The sequence below is a fragment of the Pristiophorus japonicus genome, chromosome 3 (assembly GCF_044704955.1).
Source record: "Pristiophorus japonicus isolate sPriJap1 chromosome 3, sPriJap1.hap1, whole genome shotgun sequence".
Classification (NCBI taxonomy): domain Eukaryota; kingdom Metazoa; phylum Chordata; class Chondrichthyes; family Pristiophoridae; genus Pristiophorus; species Pristiophorus japonicus.
In genome coordinates this window covers 251,662,837-251,690,525 of record NC_091979.1, presented here as the reverse complement: position 1 = coordinate 251,690,525, position 27,689 = coordinate 251,662,837, and the positions used below count along the sequence as shown (strand labels likewise).

Here is a 27,689-nt window from a genome sequence, read left to right as displayed (position 1 = left end):
CGGACACCCAGAGAATCCTCTATTTTTACTCAAGTAGAGTCATGGAATCGTTTATAGCGACTAAAAATTTGCATTTATACAGCACCTTCAAAGTAGTAAAATGTCTCAAGGTGCTTCATAGGAGCGTAACCGGACAAAATTTGACACCAAGCCATAAGGAGATATTCGGACAAGTGACCAAACTCTTGTTCGAAGAGATAGGCTTTTAAAGAAAATTGACGGCCTTACCGCCGACTGCTGCCGAAATCGACCGACATTCCTCCGGGTTCCGCCCTGTGCCAGTTTGCACTTGGTCTGGAGTGGGCGGGAGGGGAGAACTGTCTGGAACCACCTGCTGGTGTCAGCGGATGGTCAAGTGGCGCAAGTGACCTCCCGCCTGCCGAGGTGCCAGATTGGTGCGGGCAGGAGTCGCGGGGAGTCAGCGCCAGCAGGGGGAAGGACCGCTGTGTGGAGGCTGGTCTAACCCCGACGGTAGGTATGAAGACCTGCAAAAAAAGATTAGTGAACATTTAAAACAAATTCTTACAGCGACTTATCTGCATGGGATCCCCTGAAGGTGTTCCAGTTTTTTTTTTTGCATTGATTTTTCATTTCAGCTCTTCGACCCTCCGTGGGCCTGACTCCATCCTGGGTGACACTTGGGCGGCAAGAGCCTTTGCCACCAAGATTTGGAGCTCCTGCCCGCTGCCGCCCAGATTGACAGCGTAAGTCCCTCTTTTGCCGCCGGGCGCCCTTTCAAGGAACTTTTTGCTGAAACTTCTGCCCAAAGTATCGTCAGGTATCTCGGCAGCCATCGGCAGTCCTTTGGGCGGCCCTTGGCCTTCACCAATTTCGGCCCCACAAAGTTCTCGGAGGGTTGTAGGGCTGCAGAAGGCTCCAGAGCACGGGAGGGGCGAGGCTGTGGAGGGATTTGAACACCAGCATGAGAATTTTAAATTTGAGGTTTTGCTGGAGCCAATGTCAGTCAGCGAGCACGGGGTGATGGGTGAACAGGACGGAAAGGGAGTCTTGGTTTAAAGGACAGGATCACACTCGACTGTGACAGAAATATGGTCAAGTAAGCTGTTGGCACTCATAGTCTCGGCCATATGTGAAGAATGATCTTTGGAGTAGTTGACAGAGGGCTCCTGACACCTGTGGAACATGGTCCAGCATCAACCAATGCCAACAGGTGAGGGTGGGGGGAGAAAACTGGAAAAATGATCTCATGAGTCTCTAGCAATAAAACGATCAATGTAAATCTTTAAATAAAATGTTTATTAAATTCATACCTGTTTGCCTGAAATCACTTTCTAAATAATACAGTTTTATGTCACGTGTTTACAGTGTTTTCAAACAAGAGTTTCCGCAGCTTCTAATAAATTATACAGAATTGGAAAAAAATCTAATTTTAATAATCTGATCTTGAATCAAGCAACATGTTATTTCGACATAAATTAATTACCCATATGAAATGGTCCAAGTAAAATTCTTTCATCAAACCAATACATTTAATCATGATCTCAGTGACAGTTAGAAACCAGAAATTCCCTGAATATGATTGGCCTGGTCAATGAAGATTAAAGATAAAGGCGTCTTTCCAAAGTAGTACAGTAATTGAGAGGATCCTCTCTCTCATTCTCTCTCTCACTCTCACACTCTTTCTCTCTTTCTCTCTCACTCTCTGTTTCTGTCAGCCCTTCATCGACCTGGTGTGGTACTTATGCTCCACATCCTGGAACAATCCTTAAGAACTAGGTCTTGGTTCCATTGGCTCTTTGATACTGGAGACTCTGAAGTTTAATCTTAACTGGCTGTTTCAGGATGGATTAGACTTCTTACTTTCAAACTGTGGCATGATCCCAACTTCTTCCTCTGTTCCAGGATTTCTGTCTCTTTCACCTTCCTTCAGGCTTTCCTCGGCTAACTGCGATAAGTACTTCTGCAATGAAAAGAAACTAATTTCATAAATGTGAACAAGTGCTTGCAAAAAGACCTTGAATAAAACTTCTGCAAACATGGTGCACATCACAAAACTAATGATAATTCGGTCATACAGATTACACAGGAATTCAAACAGCCCAATCCATTTAAAATGAATCCCCAGACATTTTAAATTCCGATTGGCAATCGCTCCATCATTAGAAGATAATATTACATTTTTTAAAATAAATACCATAAAGAGTAATGTGATATTTACATCCCGTCTCATGGAACTCAATTTTCCCCGAGCCCGTTTTCTGGCGTATTGCCAGAGTTGCGCCGATTAATTAGGTAAATAAATGCGCCAGAAAAAAAGCTCCGAAGTTTTCCGATGTTTGGGCTGTAATCTGCAGCCGCGCAGCGTGGCCAGTCGCCTCGGGGGGTGGAGCCTGTGGTTTGCGCTGGAAAAAGGAGCCGGGCCTTCTGCGCATGCGCGGGGGAAAAAACTGATGTTCTTGACAGCGCTGAAATGTCCGCGCATGCGCAGTAGAGCTCAGAGAAAGGCGAATGGCAGGCAGTGTTGCCTTGTGGATAGCAGCCATGAGAGGTGGCAACAGGGAATGGACAGTCAGCATCAGGCCACAGGACTCATTTTAGGCCTTTCAAGACTGCTCAGCAGTAAGTAAGTAACATCAGCACCTAGTTTGGAGACTGGGCTTAAAGGACTCAAGTCAGAGGTAGGTAAAATGAATAGGGAGCGTAATTATGACGGAAAGCAGGCGTGATGAGAATTTCAATCACAGGAAAGCATTACAGGAAATAAGTCTGACAGTTTAGTGGAAGAGAGAGGGAGAATATGAGATTGAATAAAACAAATTTGAGAGAGGAATGGCACCACGATTACAATCATCATCATCAGAGGCAGTCCCTCGGAATCGAGGAAGACTTGCTTCCACTCCTGAAGTAAGTTCTTTGGTGGCTGAACAGTCCAATACGTGAGCCACCGACTCTGTCACAGGTGGGACAGATAGTCGTTGAGGGAAGGGGTGGGTGGAACTGGTTTGCTGCACGCTCTTTCCGCTGTCTGCGCTTGATTTCTGTATGCTCTCGGCGTTGAAACTCGAGGTGCTCAGTGCCCTTTCGGATGCACTTCCTCCACTTAGGACGGTCTTGGGCCAGGGACTCCTAGGTGTCAGTGGGGATGTTGCACTTTATCAGGGAGGCTTTGAGAGTGTCCTTGTAGTGTTTCCGCTGCCCACCTTTGGCTCGTTTGCCGTGAGGGAGCTCCCAGTAGAGCACTTGCTTTGGGAGTCTCGTGTCTGGCATACGAACTATGTGGCCTGCCCAGCGGAGCTGATCGAGTGTCGTCAGTGCTTCAATGCTGGGGATGTTAGCCTGGACGAGGACGCTGATGTTGGTGCGCTTGTCCTCCCAGGGGATTTGTAGGATCTTGCGGAGACATCGTTGGTGATATTTCTCCAGCAACTTGAGGTGTCTACTGTACACGGTCCATGTCTCTGAGCCATACAGGGGGGCAGTTATTACTACAGCCCTGTAGACCATGAGCTTGGTGGCAGTTTTGAGGGCCTGGTCTTCAAACACTCTTTTCCTCAGGTGGCCGAAGGCTGCACTGGTGTACTAGAGGCGGTGTTGGATCTCGTCGTCGATGCCTGCTCTTGTTGATAGGAGGCTCCCGAGATATGGGAAATGGTCCACAGTGTCCAGGGCCGCGCCGTGGATCTTGATGGCTGGGGGGCAGTGCTGTGCTTTGAGGACAGGCTGGTGGAGGACCTTTGTCTTACAGATGTTTAGCGTAAGGCCCATGTTTTCATGCTCCTCAGTAAATACATCGACTATGTCCTGGAGTGTAGCCTTTGTATGTGCGCAGACGCAGGCACTGTCCGCATACTGTAGCTCGATGATAGAGGTTGGGGTGGTCTTGGATCTGGCCTGGAGATGGCGCAGGTTGAACAGGTTCCCACTGGTTCTGTAGTTTAGTTCCACTCCAGCAGGGAGCTTGTCGACTGTGAGGTGGAGCATGGCAGTGAGGAAGATTGAGAAGAGGGTTGGGGCGATGACGCAGCCCTGCTTGACCCTGGTCTGGATGTGGATTGGGTCTGTGATGGATCTGTTGGTAAGAATCACGGCCTGCATGTCGTCGTGGAGCAGGCGGAGGATGGTGACGAACTTTTGGGGGCATCCGAAACGGAGGAGGATGCTCCATAGACCCTCGCGGTTGCCAGTGTCAAAGGCCTTTGTAAGATCGAAGAAGGCCATGTATAAGGGCTGGTGCTGTTCCCTGTATTTTTCCTGTAGCTGTCGTGCTGCAAAAATCATGTCCGTTGTGTCTCATAGGGGATGAAATCCGCACTGTGACTCCGGCAGGAGCTCCTCGGCCACGGGAAGAAGACTGTTGAGGAGGACTCTTGCGACGACTTTCCCAGTTGCTGATAGCAGGGAGATTCCTCTGTAGTTGCCGCAGTCCGACTTGTCCCCTTTTTTAAAGATGGTCATGATTACTGCATCTCTGAGATCCCCCGGCATACTTTCCTCCCTCCAGATGAGAGACATGTATTCGCACTAGCAGTGCCTCTCTGCCATACTTCAATGCCTCAGCAGGGATTCCATCCGCACCAGTAGCCTTGTTGTTTTTAAGCTGTCTTATGGCTTTTTCTACCTCATGCAGTGTTGGGGTCTCACTGAGGTGGTGGCAGGCAGCATGCTGCGGGATAGAGTCGAGAACACTCGAGTCAAAGGCTGAGTGTCGATTGAGGAGATCTTCGAAGTGCTCCTTCCAGCGAGCCCTGATTGCTTCGGTGTCCTTGATGAGTGTTTCCCCGTTCTTGGCCAGCAGTGGGGTGGGGCCTTGGGAGTTTAGTCCATAGGTGGCCTTGACTGTGACTGATGCATCTCTCAAGAGACTAAACTCATAACTACCATCCAATACCATCAAAGATCAGGGATGCAAATCCCTCACAGCAACTGAAGTATTTCCTTGTAGTCTAAAATGTTTCACTGCAAATGGAAGTAACAGTGATGTCCTACTATGCGAGAACAATTCTACTGTCTGTAAACTCTCCATTTTACTAGGGGTTGTACTTCGAGCTTGCTCCCTCCCCCACGAAGTCTCTCTGATCCAGAGTGAGTGCCGGTCCTGGACCGCTCCGCTACCCGCACCTAACCCAGGTCAAATGGCCTCCGATGTACTTACCTGCGCCAATTTTTTAACTCTCCGCAAGGGTTTTCTCGAGAGGCCACATACGCTGGCCTAAGTAGAAATGGAGTAACTATCAGCTGGCCAAAGTTGCCTAAATGGCCAGAATTGGTGTAGGTGGCTGGTAACGCCCCCTTTTGAGAAAAAAGAACTTACCTAAAAAAAACATAACTAAATGAGTTACGCTGGTGCAAGTTGATTGGGGAAACTGGGGATTTTTAAGTTTGGCCAGAAAAAGCAGCCTACTCCAAAAAAAAACGGCGCAAATACTGGGGAAAATTGAGCCCATGATGTTGTGACTTGAACATCACCTCTACCTACTCCTTGATAAAGTGCAACATCCCCACCGACATCTGGGAGTCCCTGGCCAAAGACCGCCCTAAGTGGAGGAAGAGCATCTGGGAGGGCGCTGAACATCTTGAGTCTCGTCGCCGAGAGCATGCAGAAAACAAGCGCAGGCAGCGGAAGGAGCGTGCGGCAAACCACACTCCCCACCCACCCTTTCCTCCAACCACTGTCTGTCCCACCTGTGACAGAGACTGTAATTCCCGTATTGGACTGTACAGTTACCCGAGAACTCACTTTTAGAGTGGAAGCAAGTCTTCCTCGATTTCGAGGGATTGCCTATGATGACTCTTTGAACCAATCAAATCATGCAGTGAATGATTTTATGTAGAACCAAGTTGAGCATCCTCATTTTGGAAACTAAATTTAAAGTATATTTTGAGGATTTAAAAAAGACGGAAAGACTTGCATTTATATAGTGCCTTTCACGACCTCAGGACGTCCCGAAGCGCTTTACAGCCAATGGTGTACTTTTCAAGTGTAGTCACTGTCAATGTTACCATTAAGTTGTGTGGCCGTGTGGACACACAGCGCTCGGAAGTGCCCGGACCGGCCACTCAATAGTTTTACAATTGAAATAACTGCGCATGTGCGAGAAATCGAAAAGGCCGCGCAGCGCGTTAAAAGGCCCGCACATCAAAAAATAAATTACAAGGAACATTGGTCACTGTTGTAATGTAGGAAATTTTCAACTGGCCACAAACTTTAAAAAGTAGACTCATCGCTCAGGATTGCAGTCCAGCACTATTAGACTCATCTTAAAGATAGGATGGATCGCCATACAGGGCTCCTCAGCTCAGCAGTACTATACTACGAGACAGTACATTATTGACACCAATCCTATCCTGGACAGTATAGAGTTGTTTCATAGGTCTCTAAGGTGACACAGATCCTTTGGGAAGTTCGGTATGACTATATTGATAGTCGAAAAAGAAAGAAAGACTTGCATTTATTTCACGACCACCGGACATCTCAAAGTGCTTTACAGCCAATGAAGTACTTTTGGAGTGTAGTCATTGTCGTAATGAAGGAAACGCGGCAGCCAACTTGCGCACAGCAAGCTCCCACAAGCAGCAATGTGATAATAACCAGATAATCTGTTTTTTTTTTGTTGTGTTGATTGAGGGATATATATTGGCCAGGACACCGGGGCTAACTCCCCTGCTCTTCTTCAAAATAGTGCCATGGGATCTTTTACATCCACCTGATGGAGCAGACAGGGCCTCGGTTTAACGTCTTATCCAAAAGACTGCACCTCCGACAGTGCACTGGAGAGTCAACCTAAGTTTATGTGCTCAAGTTCCTGGAGTGGGACTTGAATCAACAACCGGACAGAGGCAGCGGACCTGCGTGGGAGCAGCTGCTGGAGCTGAGGCGGAGGCTTAAAAGGCAAGGCTCAACAGGCAACATTCAAAAGGGATGTCGCCACAAGGAAAGTAGCTGATTGGTGAATGATTTTCCCTGTTAAGCTCGTACTTAGTCTTTAAATAAGGGTTTGTTAAATTAGCTGATTACTGAGTAGTTGCTGGGTGTGTTTTGCGAATGTTTAGAGTTTATTTTTGCTTGATAGTTCCGAGAGGGATGGCAGGGCAGCTCACTCCTGTGGATTGCACAACCTGTGGCACGTGGGAAGTCCTGGACGCTTCACGCAGCTGGGACGACCACGTGTGCAGGAGGTGTCTCCAGCTGCACCAACTCGAGCTCCGCGTTTTGGAGCTTGAGCAGTTGCTGGAGTCACTGTGGTGCATCCGCGAGACCGAGGACTACGTGCATAGCACATTTCTAGAGGTGGTCACCCCACAGCTTACGAGTGTACAGGCAGAGAGGGAGTGGGTGACCGCCAGACAGAAGAGGAGGACTAGGCAGGTAGCGATGGTGGGGGCGACGGTGCCTCTGGGGAGTGCAGCCAGAGCCAAGACCACGGCACCATGGGTGGCTCAGTTGTACAGTGGGGGAGGACGAAGAATGGAAGAGCTATAGTGGTAGGGGATTCAATAGTCAGGGGAGCAGACAGGCATTTCTGCGGCCGCAGACGTGACTCCAGGATGGTATGTTGCCTCCCTGGTGCCAGGGTCAAGGATGTCACTGGACAGCTGCAGGGCATTCTGAAGGGTTAGGTTAAACAGCCAGAGGTTGTGGTCCATATCGGTACCAACGACATACGTAGAAAGAGGGATGAGGTCCTGCAGGCAGAGTTTAGGGAGCTAGGAGAGGGATTAAAAAGCAGGACCTCAAAAGTAGTAATCTCCAGATTACTCCCAGTGCCACGAACTAGTGAGTACAGAAATAGGAGGATGGAGCTGATGAATGCGTGGCTTGAGAGATGGTGCAGGGGGGAGGGCTTTAGATTCCTGAGGCATTGGGACGCTTCTGAGGGAGGTGGGACCTGTACAAGCCGGACGGGTTGCACCTCAACAGAGCTGGGACCAATATCCTTGTCGGGGGGTTTGCTAGTGCTGTTGGGGAGGGGTTAAACTAGCTTAGCAGGGGGATGGGAACCTGAAAATTCAGTAAGGAGGGGAGTAAAGCTGGAATTAGAAAGCAAGAATAAAGAAAGTGAGTTTGAAGGACAGAGGAAACAAGCAGGAAAAAAGGGTAAAAAAACAAATTTAAAAGCTCTTTGTCTAAATGCACGTAGCATTCGTAACAAAATAGATGAGTTGACGTCACAAATAGATCCAAATGTGGATGATCTGATAGTCATTACAGAGATGTGGTTGCAAGCTAACCAAGCTGACTAATAAAAGATCCTCTGGGAATGAGTGACCATAATATGGTTGAATTTCAAATTCAGTTGGAGAGTGAGAAAGTTGGTTCTTAAACCAGGGTCAAAAGCTTACTAAAGGAAACTACAAATGTATGAGGGCAGAGTTGGCTAAAGTGGACTGGGAAAATAGACTAAAGTATGGGACGGTTGATGAGCAGTGGCAGACATTTAAGGAGATATTTCATAACTCGCAACAAAAATATATCCCAATGAGAAGGAAAGACTGTAAGAGAAGGGATAAACATCCGTGGCTAACTAAGGAAATAAGGGAGGGTATCAAATTGAAAACAAAGGCATACAATATGGCCAAGACTAATGGGAGGCCAGAGGATTGGGAAATTTTAAAAACCAGTAGAGAACGACTAAAAAAATGATAAAGAGAGGGAAGATAGATTATGAAAGTAAACTAGCACAAAATATAAAAACAGATAGTAAGAGTTTCTACAGGTACATAAAAAAGAAAAGAGTGGCTAAAGTAAATGTTAGTCCCCTGGAGAATGAGACTGGGAAATTAATAATGGAGAACAGGGAAATGGCAGAGACGTTGAACAAATATTTTGTATCAGTCTTCATAGTAGAAGATGCTAAAAACATCTCAATTATGGATAATCAAGGGGCTATAGGGAGGGAGGGACATAATACAATCATTATTACTAAAGAAGTAGTACTCGGTAAAATAATGGGACTAATGGTGGACAAGTCCCCTGGACCTGATGGCCTGCATCCTAGGGTCTTAAAAGAAGTGACTGCAGAGATAGTGGATGCATTGGTTATAAGCTACCAAAATTCCCTGGATTCAGGAGGGTCCCAGTGAATTGGAAAACTGCAAATGTAACATCTCTATTTAAAAAAGGAGACAGACAGAAGGCAGGAAACTATAGACCAGTTAACCTAACATCTGTTGTTGGGAAAATGCTGGCGTCCATTATTAAGGGAGCAGTAGCAATACATTTGGAAAAACATAATAGTCAAGCAGAGTCAGCATGGTTTTATGAAATGGAAATTATGTTTAACAAATTTGCTGGAGTTCTTTGAGAATGTAATGAGCAGGGTGAATAAGGGGGAACCAGTGGATGTGGTGTATTTGGATTTCCAGAAGGCATTCGATTAGGTGCCACATAAGAGGTTACTGCACAAGATAAAAGCTCACGGGGTTGGGGGTAATATATTAGCACGGATAGACGATTGGCTAACTAGCAGAAAACAAAGAGTCAGGATAAATAGGTCATTTTCCGGTTGGCAAACAGTCACTAGTGGGGTGACACAGAAATCGATGCTGGGTCCTCAACTATTTACAATCTATATTATTGACTTGGATGAAGGGACCGAGTGTAATGTAGCCAAGTTTGCTAATGATACAAAGATGGGTGGGAAACCAAATTGTGAGGAGGACACAAAAAATCTGCAAAGGGATATAGGCAGGCCTAAGTGAGTGGGCAAAAAATTGGCAGATGGAGTATAATGTGGGAAATGTGAGGTTATCCACTTTGGCAGAAATAATAGAAAAACAAATTATAATTTAAATGGAGAAAAATTGCAAAGTGCTGCAGTACAGAGAGATCTGGGGGTCCTTGTGCATGAAACACAAATAGTATGCAGGAACAGCAAGTAATCAGGAAGGCAAATGGAATGTTGGCCTTATTGCAAGGGGATGGGGTAGAAAAGCAGAGAAGTCCTGCTACAACTGTACAGGGTATTGGTGAGGTCTCACCTGGAGTTCTGCATACAGTTTTGGTCTCTGTATTTAAGGAAGGATATACTTGCATTGGAGGCTGTTCAGAGAAGGTTCACTAGGTTGATTCCAGGGATGAGGGGGTTGACTTATGAGGATAGGTTGAGTAGGTTGGGCCAATACACACTGGAGTTCAGAAGAATGAGAGGTGATCTTATTGAAACTTATAAGATAATGAGGGGCTAGACAAGGTGGATGCAGAGAGGATATATCCACTCATAGGGGGAACTGAAACTAGGGGACATAGTCTCAGAATAAGGGGCACCCATTTAAAACTGAGATGAAGAGAAATTTCTTCTGAGGATTGTAAATCTATGGAATTCTCTGCCCCAGAGAGCTGTGGAGGCTGGGTCATTGAATATATTTAAGGCAGAGATAGACAGATTTTTGAGTGATAAGGGAGTAAAATGTTATGGGGAGCGGGCAGGGAAGTGGAGCTGAGTCCATGATCAGATCAGCCATGATCTTATTGAATGGTGGAGCAGGCTCGAGGGGCCAAATGGCCTACTCCTGCTCCTATTTCTTATGTTCTTATGTTCTAACTCACAGGCGAGTGCCATACAGTGCTATAAAATATCTCCCTCTAGATAGTACAAGACAGAAAGAAGTTTCACACTGAAATGGCTCAAATTGAGTTATTTATATATATATATATATATATCTTCTTCTTAGGCAGTCCCCAGGATTCAAGGATGACTTGCTTCCACACGATGTGTTTATACTGGCTCAGTAGGTGTTTAGCTCACTTAACTGCATTTTTTGAGGTGCTTTTCAACTGGGCCATTCAGTTATATATTTTTTTAATTCACTTGGATTTCCAGAAAGCACTATAGAATTGGCCATTTCTGTGAATTCATTTAAATTCTCAATGCCGCACTCCCCACCCCCCTCCAAAGCTCCCCAGAGACTTTTGAATCAAAGTACAGGATTAAAGCCACTATCTAATAAGCACTATTGGCTGTCCTTGATAATATCTTAGCGTCCAGCATACAACAGAACCCCATACTTACGAATCCCATTTAGCCGTCTCCAACCTTGCTAATGTTTTAAATGTAGGGAATCCTACCCAATAATCACTTAAGCTATTGCCATCTGCCGAGCGCAGTAAAATATTCTTGCAGAAAAATATTCCCTTCGTTGGGTTCTTGGATTTGCACCAATGTGAGATGGAATCTAAGATGAAAGAAACCTCAGACAAGATTAATGAAGAGCTTTATATCAAAACTTTAGTAATTAAACGAAACAAAAAAATAAATGCTACCATAAAAGTTCTTCAGATCTTTTCGGTTCTGTACTTATAAGGACATATTTCAAAGGAAATGAAGTCTAAGCGTAAAAACTTGCTACTTCTATCTGCACACTTTGAACTGATAGTATTATGCTTCAGAGCTAAAAAGTCCATGTCAGGATAAATTGCAAATAAAAGTTTAGTTAAGAATCTGTCATTTCTTGCAGAATAAATGATTAGCTTGTTAGTTACGCAGATATAGTTAGAAGTGATTTTTTTCCCCTCTTACAAGCTTGTAGCTTAAAACCAAACTAATTTTGCCTAAGTGGATGAACTAAATGTGGGGGAGCATCATGGGAATAGTAAGCACAAATTAGAAGAAAGTTCAACAGCACAAGTACTCCAGTGCTTGGCTCCTGAGGCGTTAATGGGATTGCAGCAGAGCAGAGTTGATCAGAAGAGAGGATAAAATCCGTCATTGGGCCTATATTCTCGAGAGTTTAGGAGAATGAGAGGTGATCTCATTGAAACATACACAATTCTTATAGTGCTTGACAGGGTAGATGTAGGGAGGATGTTTCCCCTGGCTGGGGAGTCTAGAACCAAGGGCCACAGTCTCAGAATAAGTGGTCGGCCATTTAGGGCTGAGATGAAGAGAATTTTTTTTACTCAGAGGGTGGTGAATCTTTGGAATTCTCTACCCCAGAGGGCTGTGGAGGCTCAGTCTTTGAGTACATTCAAAGCAGAGATTGATAGATTTTTGAATATTAGTGGAATCAAGGGATTTGCGTATAGTGCAGGAAAGTGGAGTTGAGGTAGAAGATCAGTTATGATCTTATTGAATGGCGGAGCAGGTTCGAGGGGCCAAATAGCCCACTGCTGCTCCTATTTCTTATGTTCTTGTGTTCTTATGGAAGTTGGAAATATTTGTTGCTTTTGTCATTGTTGGGTTTATTCGATGTAAAAGGGTTCAATTATAAGAACGAAGAGATCAGTAAGACTGCTGAAGTCCATCTGCTTGGTGCCAATGTTCAAAACATACCACACTGTAATCGATGTCTTATACCCTTCAACTGCTTCTTGCACCAAAAGACTGTTCAGTTTGTGGTCATATCAAATGATTTATTTGTGTTCTGTTGCTCCATACACCTTAGACATACATGCTAATCAGCAGGAATGGGCCACGCTTGCCTTATGAATGTAGAAGATAAGAGTCCATTAGTTGAAACAAAATATTAGAACCAAGTTCTGGTGAGGGGTTACGACCAAACCTTAACCTGTTTTTTTCTTCTTTTAGAAGCTAATCCATCCTGTGTGCATTTCAAACATTTTCCGTTTTTTAAAACCTTAAAACATATAAGATTGCAAGTTCGTGTTGGTGACACGGGTTAATGCAATCCAGCAAAATAAAAGACATGGGTCTTGCCTTTTAGTGCTAATGGACTATCATTAGAATAGCCCTAGCTTTGAGTTTCTTATGTAAAATGAATTAAGTGCAAGTGCTGTTATTTGTGACTGTGACACACAGCTGCACTTTAAAAAGATCAGGGAATTTTCAGCTGGTTCTGTAATGCCATCGGCACTTCAGCAGTACTGGAAATCCCTGATGAGTTAGTACATCCAGATATTAAATGAAACAACAGGACAGTCTCATTAAATTTAGAATGTGTTAGTTCCATGGTGGAAGCATAAAATAGATGACACAAATCCAAGCTTCATGGAGAAGGGTAACTAGATGATAGTTACTTGGTGACAGTCCAGTGCAGAAAGCACAAAGCCAGTTGGTGCGCTAATATTGGACATCTCACTAGTTAGCCCTCAAAAAAAGGCATTGCATTAAAATTAACAAAGGGTCAAATGAAGGTCTCATGGAGTAAATCCACAGGGAACAAAAACACTCTAGGTGATGGAAGGTTGCTGACTTTATCATGTGTCCTCTACTTGCATAACCACAGCGATACAACTGGCCACATGGTACATGTTAAAATAGAAATAGATTGTTTACTGTCATTTATTTAACCATCTTGCAATGACATAGTCATGTAACTGTAACTCATGTACATTGTACCTGTACCCTAGAAATGCACACCCTGACCATAGGGGGTGAACTTGCGGGAGACACTCCTCACCTGGGTTTCCAGATATACAAGGGGAGGTCCCATCCAGGGTCAGCACTCCTTGGTCCTGGCAATAAAGGTGAAGGTCACAGAGTGACTATGTCTGATATATCCATGCCGTGTGAGTTTGTAGTAAGGTGCAGGGACACTACATTTGGCGACGAGAAACGGGAATCACTGAACCACGAGGATGGCCACCGGTGGCACAGAGGAATGTTACTGTGTGGGTGAGGACTGGGACGACTTTGTGGAAAGAGTCCAGCAGAGCTTTGTCACAAAGGACTGGCTGGAAGAGACAGCGGCTGACAAGTGGAGGGCACATCTACTAACCAGCTGCGGACCACAGATGTATGCGCTGATGAAAGACCTGCTCGCACCCCAAAAGCCGGCGGACAAGTCCTTTGAAGAGCTCAGCCAGCTGATCAGTGAGCATCTCAAGCCGGCGAGTAGCATACACATGGCCCGGCACTGGATCTACTCTCACCGGCGTTGGGAGGGGCAAAACGTCTCGGACTTTGTGGCGGAACTGCGGCGCTTGGCCAGTCTCTGTAAGTTCTCCGATGCCTGCAGGGGGGAGATGTTAAGGGACTTTTTCATCGAGGGCATTAATCATGCCGGCATTTTCAGGAAGCTCATAAAGACTAAGGACTTGACTTTAGAAGGGGCGGCGTTGATAGCTCAGACCTTTATGGCAGGGGAAGAGGAGACCAAGCTAATTTACGCATGCAGCCCTGGTCCAAACGTGGCGACTGACCAAGGAGTTAACATGGTGAACACGGCCAGGGCAGGCAAGGGCATTTCAAAACCACCCAGGCAACAGGGTGGGCCCGCAACAAGGACAATGGAAAGGGAATCGGCAATTCACGCCATCTCGAGGAACAATGCGTCCCGCGATGGGACCATTAACACCCACCATCAGAGTGCTTAGAAACAGCCAAATGGGCAATCAGAGAGGAATGCCTGGTAATAGTCCTTTTGTTAACAGCAATCTCAATCTCAGCTCATGCTGGAGGTGCGGGGGTAGACACACTGCGAAAAGCTGCAAGTTCCAGCAATATACCTGTAGGATTTGTAATGTCAGTGGACACTTGGCCAGGATGTGCAAAAAGGCAGTAGTGAGGCTAATCTGCGAGACAGAGGAACCAGACGAGGGGTCTGCAATATAGGATGAGGCCTGGGGTAAAGCCATAGATGCTGAAGTTCAGCGGGTTCATGTGGCTGACGTCCACAGCTCATACACTAAAATGCTACCCATGATGATGAAAGTCTTACTGAATGGCATCCCGGTGTACATGGAGCTGGATACGGGAGCTAGCCAGTCACTCATGAGCGCCCAACAATTTGAGAGACTATGGCCACACAGAGCTAGCAGGCCCAAACTGGAATGCATTGAGACGCAGCTACGGACGTACACCAAAGAGATCATCCCAGTGTTAGGCAGTGCAAACTTGGTGGTAACACATAATGGATTACAGAACCGGCTGCCACTCTGGATCGTTCCGGGAAATGGCCCCGCGCTTTTGGGGAGGAGTTGGCTAGCTGAGATGAATTGGAAATGGGGGGATGTGCACGCCATTTCATCCGTGGAGCGAAGTTCATGCTCACAGGTCCTACAAAAATTCGGGTCACTGTTTCAACCTGGTGTCGGAACGTTCAAGGGCACTAAAGTAGTGATACGCATCACTCCGGACGCCAGACCAGTGCACCACAAAGCCAGAGCGGTGCCGTATGTGATGCGTGAAAAAATTGAATGTGAACTGGACAGGCTGCTCAGAGAGGGCATAATTTCGGCCGTTGAATTCAGCGACTGGGCAAGTCCCATCGTTCCTATCGAAACAGATGGCTCGGTTAGGATTTGTGGCGACTACAAAGCCACCATCAACCAAGTATCGTTGCAAGACCAATATCCGCTTCCGAGAGCAGAAGACCTTTTTGCCACGCTGGCAGGTGGCAAGCTGTTCACGAAGTTGGACCTCACTTCGGCCTACATGAGTCAGGAACTGGCTGAATAATCCAATCTGACCAACATCATGACGCACAAGGGATTATTTATCTACAACAGGTGTCCGTTTGGCATTCGTTCGGCAGCAGTCATCTTTCAGAGAAACATGGAAAGCTTGCTCAAATCCATTCCTGGAATGATCGTATTCCAAGACGACATTCTCATAACGGGTCGAGACACCAAAGAACACCTCCACAACCTGGAGGAGGTGCTATGCTGATTAGATATGGTAGGCTTGCGGCTGAAAAAGGCCAAGTGTGTGTTTTTGGCCCAAGAGATCGAGTTTTTGAGCAGGAGGGTTGCCGCAGATGGGATCCGGCCTACCGAATCCAAAACGGAGGCAATCCGCCGGGCGCCCAGGCCCGGCAACATGTCGGAGTTGCGATCATTTCTGGGACTTTTGAACTATTTTGGGAACTTTCTGCCGAACTTAAGCACATTGTTGAAGCCATTACACATGCTCCTGCGTAAAGGTTGTGAATGGTTTTGGGGGGACTGTCAAGAATGGGCTTTCAATAAGGCGAGGAACCTGCTGCGTTCCAACAAACTGTTGACTTTGTATGACCCCTGTAAAAAACTGGTTTTAACATGCGATGCGTCATCCTACGGGGTTGGGTGTGTGTTGCAGCAGGGTAATGATGACGGCCGACTCCAACCGGTGGCTTACACCTCCAGGTCACTCTCCCAGGCAACGCGTGGATATGGCATGGTCGAAAAGGAAGCACTCGCTTGTGTTTACGGTGTGAAAAAGATGCACCAGTACCTTTTTGGTTGACAGTTCGAGCTAGAGATGGACCACAAGCCGTTTACATCCTTGTTGTCCGACAGCAAGGCTGTCAATGCCAATGCGTCAGCTCGCATATAGCGCTGGGCCCTCACGCTGGCTGCGTATGACTACACCATACGGCACCGGCCAGGCACCGAAAATTGTGCCGACGCGCTCAGCAGGCTCCCACTGGCCATCACTGAGGGTGCGTCGGAGCAGAGCGCTGAGATGGTCATGGCCGTTGAGGCTTTTGACACCGCAGGCTCCCCCATCACAGCCCGCCAGATCAAACTCTGGACCAACAGAGACCTCCTCCGATCCATGATAAAGAAATGTGTCCTGACTGGGGATTGGGCGCCCGCAAACAGGGCGTGCCCCGAGGAAGTCAGACCGTTTCAGAGACGGATGGATGAGCTCTCCATCCAAGCCGACTGCCTGCTATGGGGCAGCCGGGTAGTCATGCCCCAGAAAGGAAGGGAAGACTTCATCAGGGAACTCCACAGCGAGCACCCTGGCATCGTGTTAATGAAGGCCATCGCCCGGTCACATGTATGGTGGCTGGGGATTGACTCAGACCTGGAAGATTGGGTTCGCAGGTGCACAACGTGTGCCCAGCTGGGCAATGCCCCCAGGGAGGCCCCACTCAGCCCGTTGTCTTGGCCCACCAGACCATGGTCACGTATTCACGTAGACTATGCGGGCCCGTTCATGGGGAAAATGTTCCTGATCGTTGTCGATGCATACTCGAAGTGGATCGAGTGCATCATATTGAACTCGTGCACGACATCCATCACCGTGGAGAGTCTGCGTACGGTTTTCATGACCCACGGCTTGCCGGACATCCTGGTCAGCGACAATGGCCCGTGTTTCACCAGCCATGAATTCAGAAGTTTATGTCGGGCAATGGTATCAAGCATGTCCGGACAGCGCTGTTCAAGCCAGCTTCCAATGGCCAGGTGGAACGGGCGGTCCAAGTCATAAAACAGGGCTCGCTACGCATCCATGACCCTCCCTTCAGTACCGCCTATCGCGCCTCCTGCTGGCCTACAGGTCCCGCCCGCATGCGCTCACGGGAGTCCTGCCAGCGGAACTCCTCATGAAATGCACGCTCAAGATGCGGCTGTCCCTCATTCACCCAGCCCTGGCAGACTTTGTTGAGGGCAAGCGCCAGTCCCAAACCGAGCTCCATGATCGAAACTCAAGGGGGAGGTGTATAGAAATAGATGACCCAGTATTTGTTCTTAACCATGCTTTGGACCCAAGTAGCTTGAGGGCACCGTAATTGGCAAAGAAGGAAATAGAGTCATGGTGGTCCGAGTAAACAATGGGCAGATATGCTGCAAAGACTTGGACCAAGTAAAGAAAAGGTTCAGCATAGACACGGAGGAACCTGAAGAGGAGCATGAGATGGCACCCACACCACTGCCAACGGACGAGCAACAAAGACAGTCTTCAGCATGCACAGTCCCTGCGGCCAGCCCGGACAGGCCGGAATCACCTCAAGTGACAGAGACGTGTGCCGAGGTTCAACCACCAGAGCCACAACTGCGGCGCTCCACGAGAGAGCATCGACCACCTGACAGACTTAACCTCTGAAACAAAAAGACTTCAGGGGGGATGTGATGTCATGTATTTAACCATCTTGCAATGACATAGTCATGTAACTGTAACTCATGTACACTGTACCTGTACCATAGAAATGCACATCCTGACCACAGGGGGTGAACTTGCGGGAGACACTCCTCACCTGGGTTTCCAAGTTATAAAAGGGGAGGTCCCACCCAGGGTCAGCACTCCTTGTTCCTGGCAATAAAGGTGAAGGTCACAGAGTGACTGTGTCTGATATATCCATGCCGCGTGTGAGTTTGTAGTAAGGTGCAGGGACACTATATTTACAGTGCTCTAATGAAGACAACCTGTATGCTTCGAAGGTTGACTCACTTGACCCCTAATCAGAAAACAGCAGGTGGTACTAGGAGTCTCTATATTTACTAACTTCACCTGGTGAAGTTCGATTAGCCAGCAGTGTGTAGCACCTTGTGCTGCTCCTCAATTTCTGGCTGCACTTCAGTCCCACACTCCTGATCTTTGGGCACCCGGTGCGGAGGGGAGCGGGCAGGTCGGAAGGCCTCCTCGTAGGACTGTTCCTGGGCATGGCCAAGGTGGCCAGTAACAGGTCCAGGCAGTGGGCAGTTGAGGGGGTCATTCAGCCCGACTACCTGCTTCTTGTCCGAGGCTACCTTCGTGCCCGGGTGTCCATGGAGATGGAACACGCGGTGTCCACCGGTATGCTCGCGGCCTTCTGCAACAGACGGGCACCGGAGGGACTGGAGCACATCATTACAACACAGAACAACATTTTAATTTGATTTGTTAAGGTTCCCTTTAACGTTTTTTGTTAATTTGCGGGTTCTGGTGGACCTCAGGGGGCACATGGTTGAATTGTATTACTTAAAAAAGAGATGTAGCACCTTGTGGAAGTAAGTCATTTCCATCTCGGGGGAAGGAAAAAGTCCACATAACCTGACAATTTCTGATGAATCAAGTGATGTAAGGACATAAACAAACGTGAAACAAGAGAAGGCCACTTGGGCCTCCAAAGTCCATTCCTTTCACAGGTCATCTGTGATCCACTAAACTTTACCTATTTAAACTCCCATGGAAAGTTACTGAAAAGTTTTGCCCTGTGTTCCAAAGACAAATTTTTAAAAACCCTTCATCCTATATTCTTGACCAGTTACCATCCTCGGTGTAACATTTCGATGGGTCTTGCCTGTTCTGCACAGAAGTGTTTCTATTTACTAATACAGGTTGAGCATTCAAAATCCGGATTCTGAAATTCGGAATGTTCCGGAATCCGGAAACCGGGCTGATCCGTGGCAGGGTCGTCCGGAATCCGGAAAATATTCCGAAACCGGACATTTTTTTGGCCATTGAATTAACTGCTGAAAAAGAATTAAAAAATAAAAACTTTAATTACCTTTTTTGCCGATCCTCAATGCAGGTTTTTCCCAGATGCCGACCCTTGACCCGGAACTCCCGACCTCTGACCCACAGCCAACGCTGCCAAACCCGTCGACCCCTCCCAGGCCCCCGCTTCCCTTACATCGACACAACGCTCATTATCTCGGCCCCCTGCTCCCCTCCCCCCACCCCCCCAAGCCCCGCTCCTTACCTCAGCCCCGCACTCTCCTTATCTTGGCCCCCTGCTCCCCTTACCTCGGCCCCCCCCTCTCTCCTTACCTCGGCCCCCACTCTCCTTACCTCGGACCCCCCCCCGCCCCGCTCCTTACCTCAGCCCCGCACTCTCCTTACCTCGGACACCTGCTCCCCTTACCTCAACCCCCCCCGCTCCCCTTACCTCAACCCCCCCGCTCTCCTTACCTCAACCCCCCCGCTCTCCTTACCTCAACCCCCCTGCTCTCCTTACCTCGCACCCCCCCCCCCCCCCCCCCCGCTCTCCTTACCTCGGCCCCCCACACTTCTTACCTCGGCTCCCCACTCTCCTTACCTCGGCCCCCCACACTTCTTACCTCGGCTCCCCACTCTCCTTACCTCAACCCCCCCGCTCTCCTTATTCGGCCCTCCGCTCTCCTTACTTCGGCCTCCAACTCTCCTTACCTCGCCCCCCCCCCACTCTCCTTACCTCGGCCCTCCGCTCTCCTTACTTCGGCCTCCAACTCTCCTTACCTCGCTCCCCCCCGCTCCCTCTACCTCGGCACCCCCCCCCCCGCTCTCCTTACCTTGGCCCCCCCAACTCTCCTTACCTCGGCCCCCCTCCCCACTGCTCTCCTTACCTCGGCCTCCCGCTCCCCTTACCTCGGCCCCCCCCGTTCTCCTTACCTCGGCCCCCCCTCCCCACCGCTCTCCTTACCTCGGCCCCCCGCTCCCCTTACCTCGGCCCCCACTGCTCTCCTTATCACGGCCCCCCCCCCCGCTCTCCTTACCTCGGCCCCCCCCGCTCTCCTTACCTCGGCCCCCCCCTTGCTCTCCTTACCTCGACCCCCTGCTCTCCTTACCTCGGTTCGGGTGTTTCCGGTTTCGGGATGTCAGAAAGACGTTCAGAAATCCGGAATTACCCGAAATCCGGAATGGCTTTGGTCCCGAGGTTTCCAGATTTCGGGCGCTCCACTTGTACAGTATTACTTGCTTTATCTGGGAATCTATTTTGCATACCAATGCCTTCTACTATGGAATGATGTTAAGAGTGTCTACAGACGTCTACTTCCAGAGAAACATCAATGAAAAAGGAAAAAAGATTTTCTGCTGAAGCAGGACTTCAACCCACAACTTTTTAATTTAGAGACAAGTGTGTTACCCACTGAGCCACAGCTGACAGTAAGAATTTGTGAAGCGAGTACGTACTGGTTTCTCTCAGGATATCAGTGTGTCTGCACATTCTCCTCCCCCCAACCCCCACATCAAGCATTACATATTCATGCCACATTGCCAGCAGGTCAGCTGGGCAAGACTGCCCCAGCAGCAGCCTGCGGCTGGGCCCCACACTGGCTCGAGCACCCAGAGGTCACTGGCCGCCAGCATCTCAAGGGTTCCCACGTAAGGTACAGCAGCCTTCCGCCAGCACTATTTAGGCCACGAGGACTGCACCTCACAGGAGTAGTAGAGTTAGGCAACCTCCTGTAAAGAAGAGTACTACAGATGGGATCAATCAAATCCTGGATGTGAGGGAAGCCCCCCACTGCAGCAAAGCCCCAAGCTCAGTCTTTTGACTGCTGAGGTCAGTGGGGAAGATGATGTCCTGCTCAGCCCTGGCAAAGAGGGCCTTGGTCACCTGCTTGACGCAACTGTGAACTGCACACTGGGAGATGACCCCTGAAAGGTTCCTGTGGCGTAAATATTCAGGGCTGGCATGGAATGGCATGCCCCCCCACGCCGCAGGTCCTGTTGCAAGAGATTGCAGATGTCTGCGATATGCTGCCTGGAGAAGCACAGGCCTCCTCCCACGCTGCTCCTCTGCTCTGAAGTCCTACACGGCAAGCGAGCCCCAGGTGGGCAGAGGAAATGGTTTATGGACACCCTCAAAGCGTCCTTGATAAGGTGCAACATCCCCACCGACACCTGGGAATCCCTGGCCAAAGATCGCCCTAAGTAGAGGAAGAGCATCCGGGAGGGCGCTGAGCACCTTGAGAACATGCAGAAATCAAGCGCAGGCAGCAGAAGGAGTGTGCGGCAAACCAGACGCCCCACCCTTTCCTTCAACCACTGTCTGTCCCACCTGTGACAGAGACTGTAATTCCCGTATTGGACTGTTCAGTCACCAATGAACTCATTTTTAGAGTGGAGGCAAGTCTTCCTTGATTTCGAGGGACTGCCTATGATGGTAGGTCCAAGAAGGTACCTCTGGGCCTGTGGACCCTGTGTGCCGGATGTGACCTCCTGCATGCGGCCCCACTCACTTGCTGTCTTCTGATAGGCCCAGCTGCCGGGTGATGGTGGTGTCTGAGGCCACTGCTCCTCCTCCGAGCCTTGCTCCGTTCAGAACAAAGAAGCAAGAATGTCTCCCGTGGTAAGTAGAGAAAGCTCACTAAAGGGTTGTAAGGCATCAAAACTGTAGAAGGAGCGATCTGGAATCTGGAAACTCTCCTGGCAAACCAGAGAGCAAAGGATCCCTGTGATCCAGCAACCTGCAGCTGTGAGCCCTGTTTTATACTGCGCCAGGAGCTGTCAGACACCAATCCCACCAGGATTGAATGTTTCATGGATGAAACATCAGAGGAGGCACATGCCTCAATTTACGACATGTGCTTCTGGAAGGCACTGAAGGGGAGAATTTACCCCAAGGCGTAAAGCAAGAACTATGATCATGGACTACAGATCGCATTAGTCACAGTAAGTGCTTTCTGTGGAGGGGAGGGCCAAGCCACCAATGACCAGAGGATGTAGCAGGTATGGGAGATCAACATGGAGTCACAGACCAAGTGGAAGGTTCACATACCTACTCTGGAAGAACATATATGGTGAGAACTGAGATTAAATATGAATTACTGTTGCCTGCCAAATATGTCGTTAATGACTGATGGACAAAATACGTCACAGCTGTCAGATGGGTATTGCTTGAGTGCCTTGGTATAGTTAACCCCAATTGATCCAATATGCAGCTAAAACATAAATGGTAGTAATAAGGATGGCTGAGAATTTACACAGCAGGGTACGAAAAGAAAAGCCTAAAATCATGTAAATGAGAATGACTCATGGCTGATGATAATTATTTACTCTTACAGCTGACAATACAACATACTCCGGAGCTCTCAAACATTCTGCACACAAAATGCCCAAGATTGAGGTAAGAGATGCATAAGGCTATAAAACTCTGCTCTATATAATTAGAATGAAGCTACCTTGATGGTTTAGCCATTTATGATGAATTTGCCTGTAGGCTCATATATTTTAATACCTGTCAAAAGCTGAAATTATGATTTCATCTGATTAGTATAAACTGGAATTAATATGTAAAATACTTATTGTCCTTCAGAGGACCAACTGTTCAATCAGCACCGGGAACTAATTAACGCTACAGAATCATAGAATCATAGAAAAATTACAACACAGAAGGAGGCCATTCAGCCCATCGTGTCCATGCCGGTCGAAAAAGAGCTATCCAGCCTAATCACACCTCCCAGTACTAGGTCCGTAGCCCTGTAGGTTACGACTCTTTAAATGCACATCCAAGTACTTTTTACATGTGATGAGGGTTTCTGCCTCTACCACCCTTTCAGACAGCGAGTTCCAGACCCCCACCACCCTCTGGGTGAAGAAATGTTTCCTCATCTCCCCTCTAATCCTTCTACCAACTACTTTAAATCTATGCCCCCTGGTTATTGACCCCCCTCTGCAAAGGGAAATAGGTCCTTCCTTGCCATTCTATCTAGGCCCCTCATAACTTTATACACCTCAATTAAATCTCCCCTTAGCATCCTCTGTTCCAAGGAAAACAACCCCAGCCTATCCAATCTTTCCTCATAGCTGAAGTTTTCCAGTCCTGGCAACATCCTCATAAATCTCCTCTGTACCCTTTCTAATGCAATCACATCCTTCCTGTAATGTGATGACCAGAACTGCACGCAGTACTCCAGCTGTGCCCTAACTAGTGTTGTATACAGTTCTAGCTATCTTCAAGGGTTTACATATCAGGCAACTGGGCGTGTATCACAGACAGCTCAATCCTGGTCTCCATTTGAAGTTCAGTAAGGAATGTTAGATCCCATTCGAACGCAATTGTTTTCAAAACATTTTTTTTTAATCCTTTTTGACGTTGGACAAAAATTACTGATTTTGCCACACTTCTGACGGCCGTGGTAAGACAAGAGTTAGCTGAAGAAGGCCTGACTATTGCTGAGTGAAGGAGCAGCATCACTATAAACCCTGTTGAGCCATTCTGAGGTTCAGAACATGTGGGGCCAGCTATGAAACCGGGACTATTTTAAGAGACTCGAAGGATTCACTAGTTATTTTAAAGTTTTGCACAAGAAAAATATTTAATTGGAGAAAATTTCTGCTCATCCAGTACTGGATGTCAGACAAGCAGTCTGACAATTTAGAGACCATGGCAGTGTCGAGAGAGTGGTGGTGAGGTAGAGCTGAGTGTCGTCAGCGTATATGCGGAAACTGATGCCATGTTTTCGGATGATGTCGCCAATGTTGTGTCCTTACACACTACAGCAAATCAACACGAGGCACATACTGGAGACAAGGTCACTCTGTGACCTGTACCTTTATTCACAGGACCAAGGAGTCCAGACCCTGCTTGGGACCTCCCTTTATATAACTGGATAACCAGGTGAGGAGTGTCTCCCACAAGTTCACCCCCTGTGGTCAAGGTGTGCATTTCTCAGGTGTATACAGTGTACAGTGTTGTTACATGGAGGTTACAGTTACACGAAGGTTACAAACATGACATCACCTCCCCCCAACGTCTTTGGGTCAAAGATTGAGTCTTTCAGGCGGTCGACACTCTCTCGTGGAGCGCCGCAGTTGGGGCTCTGGTTGTTGAGCTTTGGCATGAGTCTTTGTCACCTGTGGTGATTCCGGCTCGTCCGGGCTGGCCGCAGGGACTGTGCATGCTGCTGAAGGTTCTTGATGCTCGTTCACCGGCAGTGGTGTGGGCAGCATCTCATGATGTTCCTCAGGTTCCTCAGTGTCCATGCTGAACCTTTTTTTTACTTGGTCCAGATGCTTGTGGCATATCTGTCCATTGTTAAGTCTGACCACTATGACCCTATTCCCCTCTTTACCAATTACAGTAGCCTCAAGCCATTTGGGTCCCAAAGCGTGATTAAGAACAAATACAGGGTCATCGATTTCTAAACATCTCCCCTTTGAGTTACGGCCATGGCACTCATTTTGGGACTGGCGCTTGCCCTCAACAATGTCTGACAAGACTGGGTGAATGAGAGACAGCCGAGTTTTAAGTGTACGTTTCATAAGTAATTCCGCTGGCGGGACTCCCGTGAGCGAATGCGATCGGAACCTATAGGCCAGCAGGAGGCGCGATAGGCGGCATTGAAGGGAGGGTCCTTGAATCCAGAGCATGCCTTTTTTATGATTTGGACCGCACGTTCCGCCTGACCATTGGAAGCCGGCTTCAACGGTGCTGTCCTGACATGTTTGATGCCATTACCCGTAATGAACTCCTGGAATTCATAGCTAGTGAAGCATGGGTCGTTGTCGCTAACCAGAATGTCTGGCAAGCCGTGGGTTGCAAAGACCGCATGCAGACTCTCCAATGTGGTGGATGTCGTGCACGAATTCAATATGATGCACTCGATCCATTTCGAGTACGCATCAACATCAATGAGGAACATTTTCCCCATGAACGGGCTCGCGTAGTCTATGTGAATGTGTGACCATGGCTTGGTGGGCCAGGGCCACGGGCTGAGTGGGGCCTCCCTGGGGGCATAGCCCAGCTGGGCACACGTCGTGCACCTGCGAACACAGTGTTCCAGGTCTGCATCAATTCCCGGCCACCATACATGTGACCGGGCAATGGCCTTCATTAGCACAATGCCTGGGTGCTCGCTGTGGAGTTCCCTAATGAATGCTTCCCTTCCCTTCTGGGGCATGGCTACCCGGCTGCCCCATAGCAGGCAGTCGGCTTGGATGGAGTGTTCATCCATACGTCTGTGAAAAGGTCTGACCTCTTCAGGACATGCTCCGTGTGTGGGCGCCCAATCCCCAGTAAGGACACATTTCTTAATCAAGGATAGGAGGGGATCTTTGTTTGTCCAGGTTTTGATCTGGTGGGCTGTGATGGGGGAGCCTGTGCTGTCAAAAGCATCGACAGCCATGACCATCTCAGCGCTTTGCTCTGCTGCCCCCTCAGTGGTGGCCAGTGGAAGCCTGCTGAGCGTGTCAGCGCAATTTTCGGTGCCTGGCCGGTGCCGTATGGTGTAGTCATACGCAGCCAGCATGAGAGCCCATCACTGTATGCGAGCTGACGCATTGGCATTGACAGTTTTGCTGTCGGACAACAGGGATGTTAACAGCTTGTGGTCCGTTTCTAACTCGAACCTTCTGCCAAAAAGGTACTGGTGCATCTTTTTCACCCCGTAGACACATACGAGTGCTTCATAGAAACATAGAAACATAGAAAATAGGTGCAGGAGTAGGCCATTTGGCCCTTCGAGCCTGCACCACCATTCAATAAGATCATGGCTGATCATTCCCTCAATACCCCTTTCCTGTTTTCTCTCCATACTCCTTGATCCCTTTAACCATTAACCTTGATTCCTTTTCAGCCATCCCATATCCCCTTTCTGCTTGGGAGAGTGACCTGGAAGCATAAGCCACAGGTTGGAGTTGGCCCTCATCATTACTCTGCTGCAACACGCACCCAACCCCATAGGATGATGCATCACGTCAAAACCAATTTCTTACAAGGGTTGTACAGAGTCAACAGCTTGTTAGAACAAAGCAGGTTCCACGCCCGATTGAAAGCCCGTTCCTGACAGTCCCCCCAAAACCAATCGCAACCCTTACGCAGGAGCACGTGTAGCGGCTCCAACAATGTGCTTAAGTTCGGCAGAAAGTTCCCGAAGTAGTTCAATAGTCCCAGAAATGAACGCAACTCTGATGTGTTGCCGGGCCTGGGCGCGCGACGGATCGCCTCTGTTTTGGATTCGGTAGGCCGGATCCCATCTGCAGCAACTCTCCTGCCCAAAAACTCGACCTCTGGGGCCAAAAACACACACTTAGACTTCTTTAGTTGCAGGCCTACCCGGTCCAGTCGGTGTAGCACCTCCTCCAGGTTGTGGAGGTGTTCCTCGATGTCTCGAACCGTGATAAGGATGTCGTCCTGAAATACGATTGTTCTGGGGATGGATTTGAGCAGGCTTTCCATGTTCCTTTGAAAGATTGCGGCTGCTGAACGAATGCCAAACGGACATCTGTTGTAAACAAACAGCCCCTTGTGCGTGGTGATGGTGGACTGTAGTTTGGATTCTTCGGCCAGTTCTTGGGTCACGTAGGCTGAAGTGAGGTCCAACTTGGTGAACAGCTTGCCGCCTGCCAGCGTGGCAAAAAGATCCTCCGCTCTCGGAAGCGGGTATTGGTCTTGTAGTGACACTCGGTTGATGGTGGCCTTGTAGTTGCCACAGATCCTGACCGAGCCATCCGTTTTTAGGACAGGGACGATGGGGCTTGCCCAGTCCCTGAATTCAATTATGCCCTCTCTTAGCAACCTGTCCAACTCACTCTCAATTTTCTCCTGCATGACATATGGCACAGCTCTGGCTTTGTGGTGCACTGGTGTGGCGTCCGGGGTGATGCGTATCACTACTTTGGTACCTTTGAAATTACCAACAGCAGGTTGAAATAGTGACTCAAACTTTTATAGGACCTGTGAGCATGAACTTCGCTCCACAGATGAAATGGCGTGCACATCCCCCAATTTCCAGTTCATCTTGGCTAGCCAGCTCCTCCCCAAAAGCGTGGGACCATTTCCCGGGACAATTCAGAATGGCAGCCGGTTCTCTGATCCATTATGTGTGACCACCAACATTGCACTGCCTAGCACTGGGATGATCTCTTTGGTGTACGTCCGTAATTGCGTGTCAATGCGTTCTAGTTTGGGTCTGCTAGCTCTGAGTGGCCATAGTTTCTCGAATTGTCAAATAGACACTCATAAGTGACTGGCTGGCTCCTGTGTCCAGCTCCATGTGTACCGGGATGCCGTTTAACAGTACTCTCATCATCATAGGTGGCGTCTTTGTGTATGAGCTGTGGATGCTTGCCACCTGAACCCGCTGAACTTCAGCGTCCATTGCTGTGTCCCAAGCATAACCCTGCCTTGCAGACCCCTCTTGTGGTTCATCCGCTTCGTAAACCAGCCTTGCTGCGGGCATCCTGCACATTTTGGCCAAGTGTCCACTGAAGTTACAATTTCTGCAGATAAATTGTTGAAACCTGCAGGTTTTCGCAGCATGTCTGTCCCCGCACCTCCAGCATGAGCTGAGATTGTTGTAAACAAAAGAGCTGTTACCAGGCGTTCCTCTCTGATTGTCTCTTTGATTACTCTTGAGCACTCTGTTAGTAAGTGTCAGTGGCCCCATCCCAGGACGTATTGTCCCTTGTGATGGTGTAATTGTCTGTTCGACCTGC

The 27,689-nt window shown here is 48.4% G+C and overlaps 1 protein-coding gene and 1 long non-coding RNA gene across 4 annotated transcripts in view; one reads left to right on the top strand and one right to left on the bottom strand.

Moving 5' to 3' along the window:
* Window positions 1-1,265: 1,265 nt before the first annotated feature.
* Window positions 1,266-27,689, bottom strand: part of rbm20 (RNA binding motif protein 20) — a 423,896-nt gene continuing 397,472 nt past the window's right edge. For all 3 annotated transcript variants that reach the window (XM_070876536.1, XM_070876538.1, XM_070876537.1), the window contains one exon: window positions 1,266-1,921. In XM_070876536.1, coding sequence (XP_070732637.1) covers window positions 1,799-1,921 — 123 coding nt within the window. In that variant the 3' untranslated portion in view covers window positions 1,266-1,798. The remainder of the gene's footprint in view (window positions 1,922-27,689) is intronic.
* On the top strand, window positions 2,477-22,377 carry LOC139260228 (uncharacterized). Its single transcript, XR_011592738.1, has 3 exons — window positions 2,477-2,584; window positions 6,642-6,850; window positions 22,316-22,377. It is a non-coding gene; the product is annotated as an uncharacterized lncRNA (long non-coding RNA).